General features: G+C 41.8%; 1 protein-coding gene across 1 annotated transcript in view; it reads right to left on the reverse strand.

Moving 5' to 3' along the window:
- The window catches only part of antxr2a (ANTXR cell adhesion molecule 2a), an 82,816-nt gene that overhangs the window by 15,837 nt on the left and 40,734 nt on the right, over window positions 1-26,245 (reverse strand). The window contains exons 15-16 of the mRNA XM_004555679.5: window positions 25,343-25,510; window positions 24,813-24,893 (exon numbers count right to left, since the gene is read on the reverse strand). Coding sequence (XP_004555736.1) covers window positions 24,813-24,893; window positions 25,343-25,510 — 249 coding nt within the window. The remainder of the gene's footprint in view (window positions 1-24,812; window positions 24,894-25,342; window positions 25,511-26,245) is intronic.

A 26,245-nucleotide genomic window follows, 5' to 3' on the forward strand; every position in this document is an offset into this window, starting at 1 on the left:
AGGATCAGACAGAGGAGAGATTGTTCCTGGGCTGATATGTGCTGAAGCGATTTAGACAGGCCTCATCCAAGTCAACCCACTCCAGTCCGACAACTGGGTATACAGCTAATGGACAGACTGAAACACTCTGTGCCAAGGAAGAGCCGCTTTATAGACTGCACCTTCTCCTGGTACAATGGTACTTTTGTACAGCGTGCGAGCCAGCCGATAGCCTGTTCCGAGACCCGTGAGGCGTCAGACTCGCATTTAGGCTTCTTTCTTTTTTTCCTCGTTGACGAAATCTTTCCCTGCGTTTCCACGTGATGCCCACATACTGCACAATTTTAACATTTGTTGTGTAATGCATTCAGAAAAACACTGCTATGTCTCTTATTTAGCTAGTAGTGCTAAACAGATGCTTGTAGGAAGAACTAGTCACAGCTTTTGCTGGTGCTAAATGGCTCCCAAAAACCTGTTTGGAGCGCCGTGTACTTTTGATAAAAGTTTAAATACTTCCAAGCGGTCATGATACTTTATGTTTGAGCTTTTTTCAGCCGTCTGTGTGGTTTCTAAAAATGCAAGCGGCTTTCAAATAGGAGTAAAAAAGCGGATAAGTGGGCAGCTTGGAACTAGAAAATTATAGAACGACATTATAAAACTACTGACATACATAGAAAAAGTTTCTCTGGTGCAAGTAGGGCACAATAAATATATCCAATCTGTCCTAAAATTCCAAAAAAGGTATTAAGCTGTTGCACACTTCAGGTAAAAACATGCGAACTAGCAGCACCGGAATTCTGCAAAAACAAATAAAACAAAAAGGAGCCAGTTCTGCAGCGGACAGTCAGCTGTTTAGTGTCCCAAAAGCTCAGATCTACAGTGCAACGCGCTCAGATAACATGTGCAACACTTCTGAGTAAGGACGCCAAACCAAAAATAAAGAAGGGGGGCATTTGTTAATTTTTCTTCTGGGTGCCACAGTGTATCAGTGTCCACAGAGAGCCAGTGGGCTCATCTGTACTTTCAAATTATGCGTCATCACCACAACTGTCCTCACAGAGAGGCCAGGAGAGACGCCACAAACACTCGGAACTGCACTAAAAACATAAGCTCACATCATGTCTCTCGGCCATCATCAACAAGCATCTTTTAGAACTTAAAGCGTGCGGAATATTTGTGCGTGTGACGCTCAGAGGAACAAACCTCGCTGCTGCTTAAACTTGAGGGTCGTTAGACATTTAAAGTAAACAAAGGCACCGATAATTAAATTATGGACAAATAGGATTCGTGTAGCTGCTGGACATGTCAGTGTTTCTGCTCGAGGACACATCACCACACTGCAAAAATGTGAAGCAAGGTAGCAAACAAACAGGCTTTTGCAGACGACACAACGCTGGGGGATAACTAAACACCGTGCATGCTGGACTTACAATGCAAAATATTTCAAAGTTACAGACGGCAGTGAGGTGACAACAATCGCTCTGAGTCAGCTGGTGCGATTCTGGCGTTACAACATGAACAGAAAGTCATTTCTGCAGTCGTCATCAAGTCAAACATATTTTAATATCAGTGCATCCTCCAGCTAAATGTGGGAGAATAACACGTGCCCCTCCTCAAGGAAAGAAAACTTCCACAGGACAATAAGAAATGCACTGATGATATTCACAGACGTGTAAATGCTCATCAGTCACTCAGCAGCTCTGCAGCGCGAGTCTGTTTGCACAAGTGAAAAATGCATTTTTTTCGTTGGTATATTTGAAATGTTGCCGCAAATGTGACCTCAAATGCTATCTTCATCATTTATGGATCTGTAACATTCAAAATAGGACAAAGAAATAAAGAATGTGGGGATGAGAATCAAGTTAAGAAAAACTACTAAAAGCACTGAAAAAAGTCAAAAGAGGATAAATGTGTCTTTGAACTATTACACGTTTTCTATTTTTTCAATGCTATGTTTAAGAATTTGACATTAGATTTCAGCTCTTCGGTTTCCAGTTTTCTTTGTAACATTAACGCCAATTATTTACATAATTAACGCGTCACGTAGTAACAGGACATCTTCAGGAAACCACCGACATACTACTTCCTTTTTTTAGTCTTAAAGGTTCTTTTTATACAAATATTGCAAATATCCATTTTGGCCAAACTTTGTTGCCTCAAATGAATCTGTCAATATTTGAAAAACACAGATGATTCAATCTTCACAACCTATTTGTAAACAAAGGTCTTAAGATGACTCACTAGCAGCAATGTGCTCTTACTTCGATGCCAGTCGTGTTCGTCAGAGGAGGAAGATATAGATATAGAAGAGCTCAGTTTGAAATGAAACTCTTTGATTGGCCTTGATTTTTGGAAAGTGTCCTTTTAGTGTGTGTGTGTGTGTGTGTGTGTGCGTGCTCCTGTTCCCTGCGTGGGTCCCCCTCTTCCCCCTCCACCAGCGGCATGCTGGACGGGGTCACATGCGATCTGCTCTGAGTGGAGATGCAGGCCATGCGACAGCGAGGGCCAGTAATTGGAGTGAGCTGTCAAGATGGGGCGGTGTGTTTATATATATGTGTGTGTGTGTGTGTGTGTGTGTATGTGTGTGTGTGTTTGTGCACATGCCAGGGCGGGTCCCCTCCTACAGGGTGCCACACATTAAAGTCCCTGATGAGACTAATGCAGGAGGAAACGGGTTTGGCTTTTTGCCCGGTTGACAGGTGAGAGGGAGGGCCGGTCTAGGTTGACCTAAAATCCTAAATACTTATTTCTACTTGTTTCACTTTTCTTGGTGTTATCTTTGAATGTGACACTTTTAACAGTTCCGCTGGATTTAATTTGCTATGAATATTCATATTTTTTTTCCTGCCGATTCTTTAAAAAAAACAAAACGATTTCCCAAATCTAAAGAAAAGAAGCTCTCATATTTGTATCATTACTGAATCATTGATCCTTCAGACGCAATTAGCGAGAGCGAGATCACAGCCCCTCGTTCCTCTTTTAAGAGTTAATCAACAAATTAAAGATGCAGATTTGCAGCTAACGACGTGCCGGCGTGAACTGCCAAAGACGTGCGATGCAGCGTTCGCGCTGCTGACATGATTAACTACAATTACAAAAAAGGTAAAACAAAAGCATTAATGGCAAATTGTGTCTAATCACAGACACAAAGGAGATAATTGCGTTGTGGGCTGATGAATTAGTTATTATTAGTTTCTCTGACAACTGTGGTTTATTTCATCTTTGCCAGGACGTGAACATCTGTAGCTGCCTTGTTATTGTTGGACGCTGACAGACAGAAAAGTTCCTTCTCCCACACTCAATTAGTCATTCGTGGTATTTAAAGCTTTCTTCTGGATTATTTTGTGTGCTAATAATCACAACAGCACAGTTTTTTCTCCTAAACAATATCTTTTTTACTTATATTGCAAAAAATATGCAATTTTAACAGTTAACATACACCTGATTTTTCTAAAGTTTAAGAATGTTACCTTAAACCATCGGCTTCACTGAAACTCAAAGGCAGAGGCCGGTTCGTTTTTTCTTCTTCCCTTTTTGTCATTTTGACTTTGAACTCTGTGCTGTTGTGTTGTATATATTCCAAAGTTGTTCTGCTTATTTAGCAGAGCTTGCGGCTGATTTACACCAAAGCTTCTGTGTGTATAAATCACAGCCAAAATCTGTCTTCACGCTCAAAGTTAAATCTGATTTTACGGCAAAAACTCCAGCTTTAAATCTCGACTGGAGAAAAGTTGTTATTTACGAGGCTGTAAACTACCACAGGGTGGAAATACGAGCGGGTGGCCGCAGCCTGCTACGGCGGGCGGAAAGGCTCGGCGATAAAGCATCTTGTTAGCTCTACTGAGGAAAATATGCTTATCAAGCCGCATGTTAATACAAGCAGTAAATAATGCGATCATCGGCCAGTGATGCTGGAAATATAACAGCATGAGAAGGAGCCTGAAGCTACGTTGACTACAGGGAGGTGTTTGTGTGCTTTTCTTTCTTTCTGTCTTTCTTGCTTTTGAACATGGACTACAAACTGTGAGAGCTGGGTTAACATGTCCTAAGCACAGAAGACACAAGCAGCAACCCACACACAAAGACGAAGAAATATATATGAGGAAAGCTATAAACAAGTTTTTATTTTGTGAGCAACATTCAAGTGGATGTGATTTGGCTTCACTGTGTTTTTTGCATGTTAGTTTATCATCTTTTCCAAAATAATATCACAATAATACAAATTTTTAGTCCAAATTAATGCTGACACTTGATGAATGAAGCCTGAGTTGGTCTCATATACACACCTGATTGTTAATGCTTGTCTATGTAACAGTTTAGGTATACACCATACTGAGATACACTGTGTGGATGTTAATAATGTTACAGTATCTATTTTACTATAGTGTCATTGTTAGTCCTAATACATGCATGTTTGAACACAATGTATCAATTTAAAACAAATCCTCTATCTTTTATATACTACTCCTCTGACTGCTTTCAAATATTATCCCTATAAAATAAAGAATGCAAAATATCTTATATATGAAAACAAAACAATAGTAGAGATACAAAGTCAAGCTCAGCTGCAAACCCTGACTTTGACATCTGATAAGCCCTCAAAACATTCAACTGGCTTTAGCCTTCCAAACATTCCTGCACATCTGCAAACCACTTTGCAACCCACCTCCACCCCAGCTCCTTCTTTTCCCCCATGTTGTTTCTCACCTACTTAATGTTGTATTTGTTGTCACTATTGCTCTCCTTGCTTCATGCAGGCACATCCCAACATTCAGACGGCAATAACAATCTTTTTTGGACTGTAGTGGTGAGTAGTTCAGTCAGGTTAACAAGTTATCCAGCACGTTCAAGGCAAACATAGTGTTACGCTTAATGTTGCTCAACAACTACGTAAACATCAGTAAGTTTGTTGTTATCGTCATCACTTAACTTCAGGTCTCCATAAAGTTCTGCTGACACACAACAACAAATGACTCTTTAGTAAGTCAACCATTCTTCACAAGGGGGCAAAAACTCTACTGTTGTTTGAGCTCAAGTCCCAATGCAAACAGTTCAATGTCAGGAGAACATGACAGATTTATCTGTTTTAGTCATACTATGTTCCACTTGGCTTTTACCAAAGATTTTAAAGAGGAGAAAACTGAATAAATCAACTCTTTTTCATTAAAACAACCCCACTTTTTCTCCAGTAAGTCTATTTTAGTCATCATCCTCTGCTCAGCAGGGTCACTGTCCGGACACACTAGCCTGCCATCTTCTCAGGAATACAGCGCCTTTGTAACTTCAGCCTGACTGCGACTGAGTCACCTCGCTGCCTTTGGAGTGACAACAGGCCCTTGACCTTTACCATGTTCTCAGAGCTTACACTCCAAAATCGTGAACAGGAGATCAGCAAACACATACATAAATCACCCTTTGGTGTTTCAAGCTCTGTACATCCAGACAATAAAACGTTCAATCAAGTTTTTGCTTCAGTTATAAAAACATTACTTTTGTAATTTCTGCTTGTTCAAGCACATTTGGTGAAAGAGGCACATTTTTATAGAGGCCAAGAGTTCACTGGAAAGTTACTCCTCACGCTTTGAGACAAAACTATGCTGAGTAATGCAAAGTCAAGAGGAGTTTCTTTAAAGAAAAAGGCCGCGCTGTACTTGCATGGATTGGAGCGTGTTACACTTAAAGAAACCTAGATTGTTCAAGAACTCTCAAAGGCAGCTACAGTTCTCACAACTGTCCTACGTGAGCAGTGTTCGCCATGCTGGCAAGAAATTGCCTGCAAACCTGTGTCAACTCTGGGTGACCTGGGAGTTGGTATAACAATGGGCGGGAGCCTTGATTTGCAATATGATGAATCCTTGCACAGCACACTAAAACCTTCCCTGAGGCACAGGAGTGAAATTAGCAAGTTTGGCAGGCCTGCGCTGCCTTCTCCGGCGGTCGCAGAGTGTTTCTTTGCAAGAGGAGGGCGGGCACTGCCTCTTTGTCTCAATGGAGACAAATCTTGGGCGGACTGTTTGTTTGGGGAAGGGGTGTGAACGGCACACAGTCCATCAAATCAATTACAGTCTTATGCAGAGACGGCCTGGCTTGGCCTGGGCTGAGAGCTTGGCCCGATCTTTTATGAGGGGTTATGTGAGTCAGAGTGTTGCCACAGCCAACAGTCGTGACTCGTGTACTCACAACACCAGTATGAGCACAGAGAGGAGGGGTGAAAAGCTCGCATATGGCCAGAGCCAGCGTGTCACATTTGGGCTAGAGTTCACATTGGGCTCAGATGCTCACACCAATGAATTCGTGAGGATTGTCGAGTTGCGGCACCGCGGTCGTGTTTGAGATTTAGCAGCTTAGAGGCGGCGGCGAGAAAACTGTACCACATGTACACTGACATCCAGCAGTCCAACTGTATGTTTCTATTAACCGTCACAAGCAGGCGAGCGCTGCACATAGTATTTGTTTGAAACATGTAAATCTCATAGTGTACACAACGTCTTTAACACAGAGTTTACAAAGAGGTCAGACAAACATATATAATACAGTCAGAAAGGAAAGGAGGGATGCAGCAGATAAAAAAGTGCATGAATGACGTTTTCCAGGTCTGAGTTTGAGTTAAGAGCTGAATCAGATTCTCCTCTCACATTTCTGTCAGCACTTCTTACATCAGCTGATAACGAGATTGGAACCCTTTCAAAACGACTGATGTTCGTATGACTTTGAGGTATTAAGTTTGTTCCATTCAACAGATGAAATTTAAATAGCTGACTCTTAAATACATTTAATGATTACTGTAAATTCATGACTGCTTATGGTTCAGGAGAAGAAGAAATGGAGGCGTTAAACCACGTTTTCCAGCAGTGTAGTGCCTAAGGTGATCAGATATTTTGAAATATGTTCTCAGTTTCATAGTGCCAACAACAATATCACAAAACGTCTTCCCTTGCACCTAAAAGAAAATAGTTTTGTCACACAGCTGCCAGGGATTCCTGTCAGATAAATACTGGTCATGTCATGTTAGTCATTCGTCCTCCTTGTTTTACTTCAGCAGTGATGATTCAATCCTTTTATTGCAGAAACAATTAGTTGATAAATTAGAAAAAATATGAATTCATTTTTATCACTAGTTTAGTTTACAGACTGGGGTGACTCACTGAAAGAAAAACAGATATTTGTTGAAAAAGATCGACGCCGAAACATCCATCAGAACAATATTAGCTAAGAATCTGAGTCGGCCTCTAGTCAGAGACTCCAAATCTTCAAATGTGAAGCTCCACATGTGAAAATCAAGTTTCTGTCGCTGCTCTTTTCACGATTTAAATCTCTGCAGTAACACTGATTGCACTGTTTAATTAATCGGGTTTCCAGGCAGTTGGTCAACACTCGTTTCAACTTCTGCTGCTGCCATGAGCAAAACTCTGAGCACGATCTGCATTATGGTAATTTATTTGCATATGCTGGAGACTACAGACATTCGCAGTTGCCTGCAGCCCGATCTCAAACACACTCAGTCTTAAGTGTAATTATTCAACGGCGAGCGGGTCCGCTCTCCATTGCGTGGCATTAAAAAGGCTAATATCGCCGCCGTTTTCCTAATGGCGAGTTTGGTGGCCATGCAGTTCATTACTATGTGCATACTGCGAGTCTCGAGAGGATATTTCACCAGGAGGACCCACATATGATGTTACGCTAACTGGCCGAGAGCATGTCGCTGCACGTATCCAAGTTTTTTGGGGAGTCAAGCTGTACTGTTAGGGCGACATGCATGCTAATCAGCGGCGCCTCATTCTGTAGTCTTTTATTATGCGCTTTTCAACATAGTGTGTCAAGATTATTTCGTTTGAAGGAAAACGCCAGCTGTCATGTTTTATGCATTCGCTTTCAGTTCAGTTTCACTTGCGCGTAGCTGTTGGACGATGAAGCTTGACTTGAGCTTCAGTTTTTATATTTTACAGCGTGCAGGTTTCATACATCCGCCGCAGATGCTTCGGCCTTGACTGCGTGCCAGCAGACCCTCGACACGGCGGCGATGGGATCTGACACTGACGTAGCATCTGGATGGAAATGTGTTTGGCTATAGCATCATCTCATCTTTATTTCATAGATTGTGTCTAAACTGGTCTATTTGAAACAAATGGACTGAGCAATTTCTTCTTAAGCACTACATCATTTATGAATTTATCCTCAATAAATAACCCAAATTTGAATGTGCAAAGACCACAGGTGTGTCTGTCTGGGCAGACAGAAGATGCAAATATTCTTCCAGCTTGTGCTTTATTTCAGTTCTTCTTACATCTATACATGACTGCACTGGACACTGACAGGCACTTTAAATCTTAATTAGTGTAATTTGCCATCATTTCAACATTTCTCCATACTGGTGCCAGTGCAATGCATGGGCTCAGAAGTCAAGAAGCAAACCTCTTTAATTAGGACTTTTAGAAATAGAAGCTCAATACTTTTTAAGGGAAACGTACTTGTAGCACCCAGTGTGAATAACTCAAGAAAAGAAAGTCAGCACAGCACGCTTGACCAGGTCTTTTTTTTTAGCAACTTATTCACTCATTTATTTTCTTTCTCAAAGCCGTTTCTTTATATAAAAAAGAAAGTTTTTGAAAGACAAATACTATATTCTAAATATAAAACACACACACACACACAGACACACAATTTTTAATTCTACGTTACAAGTTGCACGACTCCAGCAGATATCGTTAGGTTACAAAGAAAGAAGAAGAGAAGTGCTTCATAGAGCTATTACAAAAACTAAAAGTCAGCATAGAAACTTTGGGATTTTATATGAAAGACACGAGGTAAAAATCACAAGTGCAGTTAGTGTTTCCACTGCACTTGTGCCCGTCTTATGATGCGTGGCCTTTGCCTGCTTTATGTAAGTCAGTGTGACATCTTGGAGAAAAACATCTGACCTCTACTCCTGAAGAATAAATTAATAATAATATAATTTCACTTGAAGAAATTCTTCAGTTTTTCCCACCATGATTTTACTCCAAATATTTAATATCTCGAAAATATTTGAACAACCATCAGATCAAACTTATTTCCAGATTAGGTTGCCGTGTCAACAGCACAAAGCAGCTTTAAGGAGCCAAAAAACGTTTAAAATTCAAGCATTCAAACAAATAGCATGAACTGTAGTTACAGGACACTTCTTATAGTGTATCACCTGATATGCAGGAGAATGGGTGAACGCAGATGCTGCAGAAGGCATCATGAAGTTCTCACACAGAAACTTAGATTATCAGGTTATCCTTGCAGCATCAAAGACACAGTGAGACTAAACGTTTCCGATTACTCTAAATTATTAAGACATTGTCAGATAGAGCGGTTAAACTCCCAAATCCTCTAGAACACGTGCAAAGATGCTGATGAAAGGCTTCACACTCACTCAATCGCACACACACACACACTTTTTACAAATGTCTTTGGGTAACAAGTCTGAATGCAGATAATTAACAGTCAGTAAATGACAGCATCTCTCGTCACCCAGCCATAGAAATGATCTTATATTTGCAGAATACAGCACGACCATCATACACTGCATGAGTCTAAGTGCAGGGCAGCAATTCGCGTACTTGACCTGTCTAATTGGCTCAAATATACTGCCCCTGAAATCCCACAGGCCACATAGACACATCAACACACACATGCTAATATCCCCCCTACACACACACACACACACACACACACACACACACACACACACACACACACACACACACACACACACACACACACACAGATACACAGAGACCCCCTGTCCCCATCGCTTCCTCCTCAATAGCTCTGGCTTCATTAGCAGCGGTTTGCATCATCCCTGGTGAAAACGTCACATGTCATCAGTGACTCCATTCTTTATCACTTCCCGCAGTATAGACAGTGTAACCTTCAGAAACCTGCTGCCCACAATTTTACGTCTTAATTAGGAGCACTGTCACAGGCACCCAGCGCCCCTCGTCCCGATGTGAACGGACAGAGAAGGATGGAGACGGGAAGGGAGTGTGAAAGACGAAGAGGAGGGCAAAGTCAGACACGAAGGTGGCAGACAAAGGCGGCGAGGGAGAAGGAAGGGAAAGATGTACAGTGGGAGGGAGAAAGAGCAAGGCAGACTGGGAAAAGGGGGAGGAAGAAGAGTGGCTGGAAGTTCACAGCGTGCCTTAAAAGAAAAGAGAGAAAGTTTTTGTCACGCAAACCAGATGGCAAAGCAAAGTGTACGCAAGGATTTTCATCCTGTGCTGCAGAAAACACGCATTTAACTTCAGGGCTAAGGATCACATGCTAGTCCTCCACAGCAGCGCTGATAAAAAACTAGAATGTTCTCAGTGGGATGACAATTTTTCAGACCTCGGTTTGAGAAATATGAAACCCAAACGACCCAAAGTGTGACACTACGAGTGCAGTGGGCTGTAACTGGCTTAGATGATGACAGCACAAAGACGTCTGTCCAGAGTTTGCTCACCTTAAAAATATTGAAGGGAATTTCAAACCTATGTAAATCAGGAGAACCATTTAAGTTTTGTGCAAACAGAAAAAATGGGAAATGATCACATAATGATTTAAATATTGTAACTGCACATGTTTCATTACTGCTTTTGTTTAACTCAAAAATAAGTTGACGTAAACTAGCTCACGTGCTTTGTCGTTCCCCTGAAGGCCTGCTTTGAGACAGGCTAAGTTTGCATGTTAAAAAAAACTGACAAAATGCTTAAAATATGACAATATTTACTTGAATACGAGGCTCATGCATTGATACTTTGATAATTTTGGTACCCAAGGGCAAGCATAGTTAAATTTAGGTTCCAGAAAATGGTGATTAAGCACCATAAGCTTGAAATTACTCGGCATGTTAAACTATTAAAACATTCTTGCCTAAATACTGTCTTCTGTTTACTAGCTAAGAGTGTTATAATTTTTTAATCTAACTTTAAGATTTTACCTTGTACAATTTTTAAACGCCCGCTATTAGAAGCACGGAAAGTTCAAAAAATAAGGCGGATGATGGTTTTCTGCTGAAGAGATGAAAAGTGGAAGTTGTGTTGGCTAATTGCTCAGCGAGAAAGAGTGAAAATCCGGCTTAGTGGCGAAAACACTGGAGACGCTTGTGTCCTCAGTGTGGGGACAGCTGACGGGTTAACACTATTAAGACTGCAGAGAACACAGGACTGAATGTGCATCTGTGCTCCCCAACAGTGGGATTGGACGCCGCTTTCGAGGCATTCATTCTGAGACACAGATACATAGACAGACGGACCACAGAGAAGCAAAGGGACGACTCAGGAACACAGATTCTTTTTGTGTTTTTATTTCTGCACTTCTATGGAGGCTTTATCTCGTTGGGAGCTCATCAACAAACACGGCTTCAAGATGAATTAAAGATTGTTTATCATCGCAGTATGTTGCGCTTTACCTAATTTTTGCTCACGTTTCATTCTGTTTCTTTTGATTTTTCTTTTACGCGCTTTTCTTTTTGCAGTATTGCACCTAAAAATAATCGTTTTCTGCACTTTTAGGCGCACTAAACTACGTATTTCTGGTGTGCCCCTCAGTAAACATCTGCTATTGTGCCTCCGGCTTATACTGATATAAATAAATGTCAAAAAATAATAAAAAACCCACTAAAAGATGCACTTGTGAGCTGTTGTACAGGCATTAAAGAAAGCCATTAGAGCACTTACGCATTAATTAAATCTGTATCATCATTACTCAGTGTAATTGAAGTTGAGACAACCGATCAATTGTAAAAGATCACACTGTCATTAAGGTTAATAAGCTGTTTTACAAACTATCATCATTAACATTAGATAAATCTATTATAATAATAAATGACATATTGATAAAATATGTAGTAAAAATGGGTGTGCTTCTGAAATTGGTGTGGGCAGAGAGAGAAACGGGTGAAATCGTCCTATAAAAATGAAACCTTGATTCTGTTTCTGACTGTAGAAAAAAAATAACTGCACTAAGGATATTTCCAGAGGTGAGAAAGATCCTCCCAAAATTACAACTACATCTGGAAGCCCTTCAAGAGTGTTTTCAATTAGCTACTGTGCTGCTCTGCCAACTATTGTCACATCTGCATCTTTTCTCTCAATCAATTATGAAATACTGTAATTTATTCATGAAATGTTCAGGCTCCAGTTGGTTGAAGAATTTAACCACTGGAAAGAAAAAAGAAAAAAAAGAAGCTTTTTGCAGTATCTTACAGAAGACATCTGTTTAAATCACTGGGCATATACAGTGAAGAGCCTCAGGAGGTTGGAGTTTCTTATCAGAAACATTTTAACACACCTTTAATATAAAACACCCATATAAAAATAATAAAACAATGCTCCGCTGTGTAAATAATTAAACCAGGTTTTAAGCTGCTTTTCTTCTCATCTAAGGTCACGGGGGAAAAAAATTAATTAAAAGGTCAAATTGAATTCAAATTAAAGCATCTTTAAACAGCAGTTGAGCCCACAGTTTATAATGAAAGAGCTAATGCTTAAGTTCATTAGCTTAATTAGGAAGGATGTTAAAGAAACGACAGAAGCCCGGCGCTGAAAGAGTTAACGAGGTGGAGCCGGTAATTGGTTGAGAAGTGACCCTTTCACGGCGGTGACAGGGGCACCGCTAATTCACTTAAATGGCCACTTGAGGCCGAACATTTGGTTCCTGTGAGATACAGTCAGCACCGTGGGGACGTCTTAATATTTAAAAATATTAATGCAATAAAATAAAAGAAGGAAATATTTTTAATAAATCCGTAATTGACAATAATAAGTTTCTGGCTGATTCAGTGCAGCATGTGTCATATTTTACCTTTATTAATTTTAACCATTACTAGTCGGTTTAATAGATACATCACAAGCCTGCAGACGAGAATGCTCGTCTCCCCCTGAAGGCAGTGGCAGTAATTACACACTTACAACACTCACACTGGTGTCTCTGTCTGATAAGCAGCCAGTGCAGTTTTATTCTCAGAAGCTGTAACTGCTGCCCCCCCCAGTCAGACTAAAAACGGCTCCGAACTACAACAGGTGAAGTTTAGCTGCTGCTGTGTGAACTTATTATAAAAGCAAGTTTAAATGTAACAGATGCTAACTCATACGTAAGTATTTGCTAATATTCCAACATAACTGTCACAAATAAAGTTCAATGTCTTTGTAATTTTAATTTTTGTATTATAACATCACATTAGCATTATTAGCCAAGAGCGCTCAACGAAAAATTCCAGAATTATATAGTTTTCTAATAATTTGTTACAGTTTTTGGAATGTCCACCACATTTGACACCTATTTAATTCCCCAGATATGTTTTCATCACCCTGTGAAGGCTGAAAATGGAAACATGCAAACAGGACCAGTCCTGTAAGAATCGCTTTCTTATGTCTAATTCTGAAAACACCGAGCTAAAACCGCTCAAACTTCCTTTGAGATGAAAATATCCAGAGGTGGGATGCTTTTGATGTGATATTTAAACGACCTTATTGTTACAAATTAATCATTTATTTTGGGAAACCCTAAATACATAAACTGGGAGGGCGTGTGCGGTATATGACGTTCCCATTTGTCTGTGCAGGAGTCTGTTTGTAAAGCTGAGTGTACCTGAAAGAAACTGGACATCACTCCTTGGCACGAAAATTATTTTTCAATTTCACGAGCTCCTCCTCCTACAAGCTGAGGTTTTCTTATGGCCGAGTGACCATTCAAACTGTTCACTGATCTAAAGGAGAATCGAATCAAGTTGAATTTTTATTGTCAGAAGTATCCAGCAGGGGTGTCAAAGTGGCTAACCTGTAGGAGCTGTGTTATCGACACGATTTTGAGGAGCAACAGCAGCAGTAAAGAGAGGGACAGAGGAGAAAGGAGGAGGTTGTCGGGGTGTTTATTGTCATGAAGACACATTTCAAGCCTGCGAGCAAATGAATAGAGCCACATTAGTGACACTTCACTGCACCCTCTATTCACAATGGAAGAAAGAGGCTCACAGGGTGAGATGTTCAGCCGGCCACTCGGCATATTTTCCCAGAGAAACATTAAAAACAAGCACAAATATTACCAAAGATCAGTCGGTAGTGATTTTGATTCTGCTGGTAAAAAGTTTAATTCCATTACAGGATGAGAAGGAGTATCATACAAGCTCGTGTTAGAGGCGATATAAGAAAAACAGCATTACCGCAGACAGGAAGGAGCGAGGATTATACAAGTATGAAAACAAGAATTAACTTAAAGACTGCTGCACTGTAGCGTCACTGTGAGAGTTACCATCTGAGGCTCAGAGGCACATGTTTACATGTTTATTCATAGCGTACGTCTGCTATCAAACGCAACGCAAACTGTTTAGAATGGATCTTATTGCATGAAGCTGCGTGCGAGGGCCCTTCACTACATATTAGCCGGCACTGTCACAACGTTACATTTATGTATACAAAATACGATCGGGCTAATTGAATATTCACTGTGAACATATTCCCTGCATAACACGACTCCCTGCTTTCATCTTTTTAAAAATTCAAATCGATGGGAGGAGAGCTTTAGAATATATTACTTCATGTATCCCGTAACCCCCCCTCCAAGTCCTATATGTCTGTCAGGAGGTGAGCTGAGGAGGAGGGCAAAGTGCAGGCGACAGAGCTGGCCTCGGCAAAGCTGACGTTAACAATAATGTAATTTAATTAAAGCCAAGATCCCAGCGGTCCTCGCCAAACGACGGGGCTTTGATTTTAATAGGTGATGAAGAAAAGGCTCGGCACACGGCGCCGCCGCCACCGCGCCGACCGGTCTGAGGGGTACTGGGAAAAAAGGCACCGGCAGGACATCAGTTCACATCGTATCAGGCGGAGAAGGAGGGAGGGAAGGAGGGAGGGAGGGAGAGGAGAGGGAGGGACAGCGGGTGCAGGTACCAGCCCCGGCCACCCAAATACAACAACACCGATCAGCTAATGGAGAGGAAAAGGGGAGACCGCCCAACTCGCGGGGGTGCTGGACCGTCCCAGAAAACAGTATCGAGCTCAGCAACACTGGAAAATACTTAATATATAAAGCTGTGCGCAAAGTGGATTTCAGTGCAGAATGAGATTTAAGGGAGCGGGAAAAACACGAGCTAATCCAGCGTCAGACTCTTCACATGCTCGGAAATGACATTAAATCTGGAAGGATATTAAAGCGTCTGACAAACAGCTTGTTTTGTTCCGTTTTCTTTGTTTGCTCGAGAAATCATGAGGCAACACTGAGGCTACAAAAACACAAAATGAAGAGATTACAAGACACAAATAATTTATACTTCAAAATACAGAAAGTGTATAAAATGCACACGTTTATCTCCAAGTAACAAGCTGTTATCTGCCTGCCTGGACTGGTCAGAGTGTAACTGCATATTAAAATGTCCTAAATCTGCGTCATTACTTCAATTAACACGTTTACATTTGCTGTTACAGGATGTTTTTTTTTCTCATTACCAAACAAATCCAAGAATCAGTCTCTGAGAAATTTGGAAAGACCTAAAATTAATTTGTGTGTGTGTGTGTGTGTGTGTGTCTGTCTCATGGTGATTTTCTCATGATTCTCCACATTACACCACTTTTCATTTTACTTCTCCAACCAGTCACCACCAACAACAATTAGCTTCCTTTTTATTGGTTAAAGAAACACACACACACACACACACACACACACACACACACACACACACACACGAGGGCCCCCTCTTCGGTAATCCTGTTACCAGCCAGGTCGTGAACGAGGATGTGCTGGGATGGTGGGGAGGGGGGGGGATTAACATGGCGGTCATTATCAAATTTACAGCCAGTCACACGGACATCTGCCCTACTTTTCCTCGGTTAATGTAAAAAGAACTAATCTGGTTAAGAGAGCGTGGGCGCGGCTCGTAAATCGGCGGCACTCCGCCGTAGTTAAAGCTGTCACTTCTCTTGTGGGGGAGCGGCGGCTGAATGGAGCTGTCAGCTGGCTACTTGTTAGGGCTAACAAGGCCGTCCACTGATAGGACTAATGAGGCCCAGGGCCCGGCGCTACCCCACGCAGCCCACACCGCCACTACTTCAGCTGCATTCTCTGCTATATAATGCACACAAGGAGAAAGGACAGAGGGCGAGCTTAAATTTCAGTTACAAATGAATGTAAAATTCAGAAAGTGGATACATTCTTTCCACTTTTCATCAGCAGATTTTTTTAAAAACATCTGATTATTTTTATTTGATTTTTCTTACATATCACTTTTTTAAAAAGACAGGGTTTGGATTTGAGAAAAATATGATTTGTACACAAGAAACACGTGCAAGCTCTGCAGACTGTTGACACGTCTGCAACACTGTGACTTTAAACAACATCTAAATGCTGGAAAACAGCAAAAACTGAAGCTTTTTCTTCTCTTGCGCTCTTTTGGTTGCTCTCTTGAGCGGTAGATTTTCTGTAATCCACTGTTACTAATTCCTGTAATTCCTTCTGATTAAAAAGAAATTATCGGTCACAGGTAAGCACCCAAGCCAATCTGCAAAATGCCCATTAGGTTTTGTATTAACGGCTTTAAACCCCCTTTGAAAGTATGTGTAGGAGGACTGCCGACAAAGCAACCGTGATGAGAAACTGAGAAAACCTGACAGAGTTTACAAACTCAACAAAAAAACTAAAGGACTTGCAGATTTCCCTGAAATGTTACATTTCACCGTGTTGGCCAGTTACAACATGTCGCCTGTTGTCCGTCTCCTTCTTGAGCGAAGCCCACACAGCACATACGCAGTGTGATGAAGAACAACCCGCGCTTCTCTCTTAGCAGAGCAAAACGCCCCTGAATTAATGCCTTCATCCTCAAACTGAAGGGATCATTTTAACAGTAGCTGGGGGTTAAACTTCAAGCATGAGCAACATTTGCAGCTTTGTTTTTCAGAGTCAACTCCAGCCCTGTTCGATAAAGCATAGTCTCTTCTCCCAACGCTTCATTATTCGTGACGCCTTGGTTTAATTCCAATTACCCCTGTTAATTAGGAAATCTCATGCTCTCTGATCTCGAGGTTTGTTTCAACTTAATGTCATTTGCCAGGTTGTTTACTTTCGATTAAAGCCTTTTATTGTGAAATTAAGTGTTACATTTGCTTCAGCGAGGCATTTGTCCGTGTGACGGTAAACATCCTGACTGATGTCAACATGCAGGAGTCCTCCCACGTGCATCACCTCGCGTTTGTGCCGTGTTAGCGCTGCTATCGACTCTTTCTTTAGGCATTTGTTAGCGCCGCAATAGCATTTAGGTACCAAATTATTCCTTTCACCAGCTGTGGAGAGAGCAAAACGGCCTTCTCCAGCGCCGAAACCCTACAAGGATGTGTCATGTTTTGGCTTCTATCAGGCATTTATTTTTACACCGAACGATACAGTTTGACGGCTTTATTAGTTTCAAGAAAGATGTTCTCACCATATTCAATGTGGCATTGTAATGCAACGAGACAAAAGCAAGGAAAGCGTGAAAGGATGAGTATGTGTGCATCTGTTTGTGTGGGTTTCTTTTTTTTTATATTCAACAAATGTTTGCTCTGCTTTACATACTGAGACGAAGCGACAAAAGATGCAAAGAAAGAAGCTGCTGACGGAAGAATAAACGGTTTGTTGAGAGAGTTTTCAGACATGCTCGGTGGAGTTTTAAAGTTTATCCTCTTTCACAGTATTTTTTTTATTCCCTGTATTGTATAAATGGATCACTGTGCATCTCTCAAGCCCTAACCAGCCTCCTAGTTTCCAGTGCAACTCACAGGTTTGACTTGTTTTTTCACAGGTTTAAATTTGATTGGACAATTAAATCTCAGTGGTATTCAGTCGTAGTCTACAACTGGAGGCATTACTACAAGTCATTTTCACATTAGTACATTAATAATATTTCTCTATAGGCTCACCAAGCCCACCACATGTAGCTGTTCATTGTTTTAAATCATACATGTTCAGTCGAATGTAACATGTTAGACACCAACACATATTGTAAATCAGCGGTGCCCAACCTTTTTTGCGCCACGGACCGGTTCATGTCCGACAATATTTTCACGGACCGGCCTTTAAGGTGTCACGGATAAATACAACAAAATAAAACTAGTACCGGTACCGAAAAAAAAGAAGATTTATTCATAACACACGTGAAAAGACCCAGGAAAACAGAGTTAACGATAAAAACCATGAATTTCACACCCGAGCCTCGACTCTCGTGGCCCGGTACCAAACGACTCCCGGACTGGCCCAGGGGTTGGGGTCCGCTGTTGTAAATGAACTGGCATATCTTTGTGAATTAAAGATCCTAATCGTTTGTCTTAATCTTAGCTGTGATCATGAACTCTGGTTAAAAGGATGAAACGGTTTCATTTTCCTCTGTAGGAGTTTCTTTAGATCTGCAGACTCAGTGAAAGCTGCAAGTGTACGACACTGGTCGAGAACTACATTAGGACATCGAATTTGACGGATTACAGATGAACAGAGCATCACGATAAAACTCAACTCAACATTTTTTTATGTTTTGTGCGTTTTCTCTGGATGACTTGCAGCCATGCAGAGGTGACAGGAGAGCCTGGTGTATCAGAATAGTTCAGTCCACTTTATATTTATGGATTTTAAATAACCTTACAAAGCATTTCTTACATGTTAAGACTCACTTCCTGTCTGTAATCTGCTAGTTTTTGTTTTGCATCACTGGAAAAGGGTTGACACTGAACCATTTCTCCATTCATGGTTTACCTTGGCACTGAGGCTCTGCCACAATATTAGGTTAGTTAATATTCTGAGTTTTCACCTCAGTTTTGCTGATGCACTGAGCAACTCTTCCAAGGACATTAGCAATTTTCTTTCAAAACAACCAAAAATGTGTTGTAAACGATCACTACTACTACTAAGGAAGAAACTTAATGGAGTCCCTGCTTTGGCGAACATATTGCCAGAAACAAAGTAATGGTACAACTTATTTAAGAAAATGCCTCCATAAACCTCCCAGTGCTCGTCAGACAGATGATGATATGATGAAAGCGTTTCTGAAGATTGTAAACATATTGGACTTTTTTCCGCCATCAGTCGTTCACTCCTTCCACCATCTGCCATTGAGAAAAACTCTGAGAGAAACTTGAGCTCCATTTGCACTGGAAGAACATTTCCCGCAAAATGTGACCTCGTGGCTCGCGATGTAAAAATGCAGTGCAGAGGCCAGAAACAGGCTGCCAATCCTCTCAGCCACGGCCGTGTTTGTTTGCAGTAATTATGATCATGTCTCTGTAATTACTGATGACTTACTGATGTTAAAGGCTTAAATACTGAAAATGAAAAGCAAAAATCGTACTCCACTGTTTGCCTCGGCTCTATTTCAGGAAACAATAGCGTCGCATCTTAACTGATGAAAGAAGATAAACACAAACAGAAAAACACGAGGGCACAACACTGAGCTGCTGAGAATGGAGAACATAAAATGAAGCGTGTATTGCTGTGACCTCCGTGCACCGCGCTCTCTCGCATGCCTGGCAAGCAGACTGTCACCCCTGCCCCGAGTGGCCCTCGGCTCGAGATGGTCCTTTTTAATTGTTTTTACACCTCCCTTTAACGTCCATCGCTTCCTCCCCCTCCTTCCCAAGCAGGTCTGAGGAGTCGCTCGGCTCACAGTCACTTAATTAAATGCCGTCCACAACTCGATCAATGGTTGTTAAATAAAGACACTGATGCTGTCAGAGAAACAAGCACAGGCAGGGAGAGGGATCCACAATCCAGCTGAGGAAGGAGGATTCGTGGGCTCCTTTTGTACCATCCCGGTAGTTTGTTGTTATGTTTTGACTTTGATCCATTCTCCTTTTCTTTAGCTGAGGGAGAATAATCCCCTGATTGGATTTAGCATCTCTAACTATTTAGTTTAAAGGTATAAAACTCGATAAAAACGCAGAACCTTTGCAGAGGTTGGGATAAAATGACATCAGGAGATGGATGTGGGAGGAAACACAAGGCTTCTGTTTCTCTTCTGTGTCCTCTCTCTACCCCTGGGATCAGAACCCATCACCTCGTTAAACTACCATTTCAACGTTCAAGAAGGGAGATTCCCCACCTCCCCACAAAGAAGTAAGTTTTTTCCAATAGCAATAGCGTCAGCTAATACTATTAACCTCCGCGCACACCAGCACACTCAGCCCACACATCCCCCTGGTGAGGAACAGATGAGCCTGAGAGGAACAAATGGAAATTCAACTGTAAATCCTCACGGACTCACAAGAACTCAAAACGCCTTTTTTCTCCGTTTTTTTCTCCTGCGTTTTGATCTGCAGGAGGATGAGGAGGGTTTAATGTATGGTGATGCACCCTGTTTGGACATTTTGTAAACAGCTGTTTTTAGAAAACAATACCTAGAATTCAGAGGTAGGCGTTGGAAAATGCAGAAAGAAATGCGTGCACGCACACCGCCGCCTCTTCAAAAAGAGCCTGAGAGAGCATCAGAATAAGGCCAACCTCCCTCTCTCCCGCCCTCCCCTTCTCTCTCTGCCACCTTCCTCTACCTGCTGTCCCCAGTCGATCCCCGGCAAAACTTGGCGGCAGATGTTGCTGTGCTAAGTTGGCTCTGAAGTGCCTCCCCGGCTCCCTGGTCTCACCAACAACACAGTCAAACCGCATTAGATCTCTTTATTTGTGCCTGGGGCAAGTTCGGCACTGCAGCTGTGTCCACCCCCACTCTACCTTTGGTGTTGAAGGCCCTCGGGCGCTAAATGTGAGACCACAAAAAAAAGGGAAAAAAAATTGTTTCACTCTCATTTTCTGTCTCTCTTCTGCATCTGCTGACAATCCAGCGGTCTGGCTCCGGGCGGCAGCACTGAGAGAGGGAGGGAGGGGGAGACACAAAAGGAGACTGCTGGGAAAGAGAAGGGGGAGGGATGGAAGCATGGAGAGGAGCGAGGGGGTAGCACGGACACCCGGGTCCCCGTGCAGAACAGATGTCTGCGACAACCTGCTTCCTTACACCTGTACGAGTCCTTGTAACCCTGCGGAAGCAGCGTGTTGAAAAATTCATGACCCTGGAGGTTTCCTGTCCGCCTTCAAAGACCGCTACCCTCCTTTCCTCGTCCCCTCCCTCTGCCGCCGCCGCTCTCCTCTCTCTGTCACTGTCTGCTCTGCCATCTACACCTAACCTGTCACTGGACAGTTCAGACACCTCACACTTTGATGAATCTGTTCAGAACGATATCACACGTGTCTCAGCGGGGCCAGGCTGGAGAAGCACAACAACAGCAGCGCGTACGGATTCGAAATAAGCTCTCTAACAACTAATGAATGTCAAATATGAGATATTTGCCATGATAACATAGATGCATGGAAGCTCCCAAAGCATTTCCACTCCAATCAAAAGGCAACATGTGACACCAGCGCCAGTTTTATCATAGAGATTGGAAAAATACTAAAATGGAAAATGAAATGTAAAACCACAAATCGAGATAAACAATCAGGTCTAGGCTCCATTTCTTTCCTCACATGTTCCAGACATGATGTAGTCTCACTAGTGGAAATACTCTGGTTTAGGAGTATCATTAAATCATTCAGGATGTCTGACCTGTAAGGATCCCAAGTCCCAAAAACTCTGAGAATTTGTGTTGTTAACAAAAGATTCTCAAAAAACTAGCCTGGAAATTGCTACAACTTAGCAGTTGACTGTCTAGTTTCAGAGTTAGAAAGTGAATCAAATCAGCTGAACGGTTCATTGGATTTCATATTTGTGGATAGAATCAAGGATGAAAGATTGATTGAATCTTACGAAACTCACATGAAATCAATTACATGTTAGCAACACAGCTGAAATTCAACTGTGAGCCAGTAGGCGATTTAAAATAATCATCTCCAAAATGCGATTAGGTTTCAAAACACCTTCCACTGCTTCTCAGTTGAGACATCACTTCAAACACACTTCGTGGCCCTCTGTTTGATTCTCTCCCGCGTCCTGTGTGTACGATGTTGATCACAGACTTAATGTGGACGCAGTGATCGGCATGAGAATGAAGCGAGACTTCAGCAGCAGCAGCCTTCCCTCCTCCGGCCGACGTGCTTTGACATAACTTGTGTACTCACTGGTGGGCTTCACTCTGTTTCCAAACAGGTTGCTCAGAGCGACAGAGGTGACCCCTTGTGTGGGAATATCAGTCATCTTCTACACAGCTGGAGCAGCCGTGATGTTTCCACATTCAGACAGTTGGATGAATACCGGGCAGGGGAATTCCTGTCACTTCACGAAAACCAAGCAGGTAAATATGCACGTTTAGTCTCATCATGAAGCCTTTCAACAAACTCAAAGAGCATCAGCCTATTTAACAAACTTTTAACAATTTATTTTGTCACTTCACATCATACTTGAGTTGTTTACGCTCTTGTAGAGAATAACTGGTTGATGCTCAGTCGCTTAGGAAGGCAAACAGGTTTGAAACAGATCACGAGACCTCTAATTGACTTCCACCGATGTTCATTTTATGTCTTGACTAACTTGGTTAAAAGGTTGTCACTTTAAAAAGTCCAGATTACACGTTACTACAGCTCCCAGCACCTCAAGGTGTCGCAAATCCTAAAACTGAGCTCTATAATGTTCTATATTGATCCATCACTGATGTATCAACAGCAATGGTTGAACTCAATACTCTGTATCGTATCTCAGTATCTTCACTGTGACACTGAGGTACACCACACTGTACAAATAAGCAAAAATTTTAATTGGCTACTGGTCGTCATGACAATGACAAACATGAAAGGAGAGAGTGTGGTTACTGCTGAGTTGAGAGACTTGCATATATAACTACAGCTCAAAAAAATCTAATATGTATAAAACCGGTGAAAAATGTGGAAAAAATCTTCTGTTTTTAAATAGAAAGAGAAACGAAATCTATGAAGAAGAGCGTCCAAATGTTCACATTACTAAAGTCAGCCTATACCACATTAGATCTGCATAAATCAGAGTTTCAAACAACCTGTTTAAACTCCCTTCCTCCTCTTTTCAAGCAGTGCTTTTCTCTGATTGGCTGCCCCTCTCAACAATAAAGTTTGATCAGCAGGTGGGTGGAGCTTCTGCGCTCACAATCAGAACTGCATGTCTGAGATGACCATATTAGGGTCATCTGGGCTTACTGACATCCTGCAGTACATAAACTGATTTTAGTCCATACTTTAACCAAGTTAACATGAGCGTCCAAAGTCGTATCAGAATGATGGATCATAAGAATATCTGCTAATGTAAAGTAAGACTGTAAGACTCTATATTAATACAAACATCTCACATCTCTTAAAAACAAAAGCTGGAATTAAAATCAGCACTGGCTCAGAAACATCCATGTCTGCATGGCTTTAAAATACTTTCATTCAAATTTTGGCGACACACGTCGCAGTGAGATTCTGATGAATTTTAACCACTATATCTAAACATCTTCTAAAATGTGATCTGTCACATCACTACTCACTGGAACTATGAGAGTTGTTATCTATTTTTACCAGTGCATCTTCTGGCATTCTGAAATTTGCTAAACAGCACTGTGACACCCCGAGTAGCAACTGGCAGGCTCACAGCTGGCCCACTGGCTCGGGTTTTTTCCATGTTGCAAAACACGACTCCACTTGAGAGATTTGCAGCCTGACATCATTCTCTAAACTACTAAAAGCTTGGATGGTTCCTGCTCTCTAACCTCTGTGAAGAGGAAGATGCACAGAAGTTGGAGACAACAGGGAAATAATGTATGTGCACCATACAGGTGCAGATTTTTTGGCCCATTCGCCTGCACAGCTTGTGCCCGTGAAGCACCGTCCTTTGGAAGAGTCCGCGCATTTCTCTTTCAAGATTCACGTTTGGTTTTCCCCTGGCAGTTTTAATACTAATACATTTCTGCTGTGTAATGTTAAAAAGGAGACTGACGGGGAATTTCTAAAATTACCTCACAGACTTCAGAAGAAGCAGCCCAGGAAAAGCCAAGGACGTGTTTGTGGGCCACAGTAATATAGCTGCTCCACTTGTCTGCAACTTGATTCTAATCTCACCATTAATTCTGACATTTGGCATACAGCACAGCGAGCACAGCAGATTGTATTGTGTTTGGATTGTAGTCAGCAATTAAAATATATAAAAATATATAAAAACATCTGGTTAACTGACTTAGCAGCAGGTTTCACTGTGCCGATTTGTGGAGTCGATTTGCTTCCTCTTCTTTTACACTGGTTGAAAAACACACACCAAAAAACCCAGAGCATAACCATATTAGGTCATCCCTGTCACGCTTCCTTCTGTGAGTATCTGCAGCTGCAGCTCACATTGGCTCCCTTAGGTAACAACAACACAAGGCACAACTTGTGCCAGCAGCTTCCTCTGCCGAGAGGAGCTGCGATACAATACAACAATAAAACAATGAGCTCTTAAGTGTAACTGCGGTGACTTTAAAGATTTGGAGGGATAAAAGTATTCCTATTAAGGCATAGAGGGGATTAGGGACTTCATGGAATGGTTACAGGAACATTTACCACTTAAAAAAAGAAAAAGAAGAACATCCACGCTGCTGACTAATGCAGGATATTTTCTATTTTTGGTCCTGTGTACTATAAACTGCACTGATGACCACTGATGAGACTTTGACTCACTGCCTCAAGCTGTTGGTTTGTGCAACTAAAAAGCAGCACTGCACAATCTTTGCACACGTGTACACTTCACTCTCGGTATGACTTCCTCCTGCATAATTCACCAATCGCAAATGAGTTTGTATTTTTGGCTAATATGCAAATATTTTGTTTCCATTAGAGCAAATTACCGGTGCTGAGAAGCTTCGAGTTTGTTTTAGGTTTGAGAAGAACATCAGGGATGAATTTTGACTTACCTGGTCTTCTGATGTGGGTCGCATGAGGGACACTCGGTCGTACTGCCGCCGCATCAAAGCCCACAAAGCATCGAGACGACCCTGATGAAGCACAGAAACGGAACTGTGTCGGTTGTCTTTATTTACGTAATCTTGTGTAGATTTTCAAAACCAGTGTTTCTACAGACTGATCTTTAAGGTAACGCACAAAGCATTAGACATCCATGGATGCCGTTTTCCACCGTAGATGCCAGTCGTGGCCTCTTAAATGAATATTCGACCATTCTCTATTTCAAGAGTTTCACTTCATGGTAATAAAAAAAGTCTTAACAGTTCACAGGGAATCTAATTTGAAACGTTTCTTTTCAACTACCCAAAGACAGCTTTAACTTTTAACCACAATTTAGAGATTTTCACATGAGTGTAATTTGCTGGATGAACCTTGGAGAACTAGTAAATGGGCCTTTAAGCTGAGACTTTTCCTATCAGTATCATTTAGAAGTACCCAAAGTAGGAAAAGAAAAATCCTAAAGTCAGTCAGTAACTCTCACCTTGATAGGAGTGTACCATTTGTTCTCGGGTGGATGGTTGGGAGCGGGCTTTGGAGTGGGCCGTTTGATCATTGGCTCCTCTACATCCTGTGGTATGGACACTTTGGCATTCTTTGCTTTCTCCAGCCGGGCCCCCTCCTCAGTAGAGCCTTTTTCCCCCCAGCGCACCTTGAACAAGAAAATAGAAACGTTAAATGAGGGCAATTAAGCAGTTAAACACCTGATTGGTCCATCAGTCTGAGAAAAACTACAGGAAATAAGATTAGAGATGCTGTGAGGACTGTCTGTGATCACTACAGCAGTGTGTCAGCGTGATGAGCCTGGCCAAACACCTCTATCTGTGACCAACTTTAGCTTCAGGACCACAGCTTCAGTAAAAGATCTGTACGTGTTGGAAAAATCACTCGGATTCTTTTATCAATAAGGACGTTTACATTTGGTATAATGTGTTATTGTGTGTGTGTGTGTGTGTGTGTGTGTGTGTGTGTGCGCGCGCGCATGTTGGGGGGGTGTCAGCGTGTGAAAGCAAGCCTGTGTGTTAAGTAAAGCTGTCCTGCTTTTTAATTGAATTCATCACATCTGTTACAAGGAGGAGATAAAAAAAGGAAAAGAAACCCACCGTCACATGAATGGGGTGAGGTGATTAATTAGCAACACAGTTTTCAAGCTGTAGGTTAAGCCGTGACAATATAGAACAGCTTTTCAGAATCATCTCTGGGATACATCGCCGGCCTGCCGCATCATCAGGAAAAGAGAAAGGCTGCCATGAATAAAAGATACGTTGTCACCTCAATAATCGTTTGAAATGCTGGCAGCGGCAAAGCGGCGGAGGTGGTTTTCTCAGCATGACGTCTTAAATGTGGATGCGGAGGAGCGGACGGGTTGGTCTTTACAAGCAACTCG

The sequence above is a fragment of the Maylandia zebra genome, linkage group LG12, assembly GCF_041146795.1.
Source record: "Maylandia zebra isolate NMK-2024a linkage group LG12, Mzebra_GT3a, whole genome shotgun sequence".
NCBI classification, from domain to species: domain Eukaryota; kingdom Metazoa; phylum Chordata; class Actinopteri; order Cichliformes; family Cichlidae; genus Maylandia; species Maylandia zebra.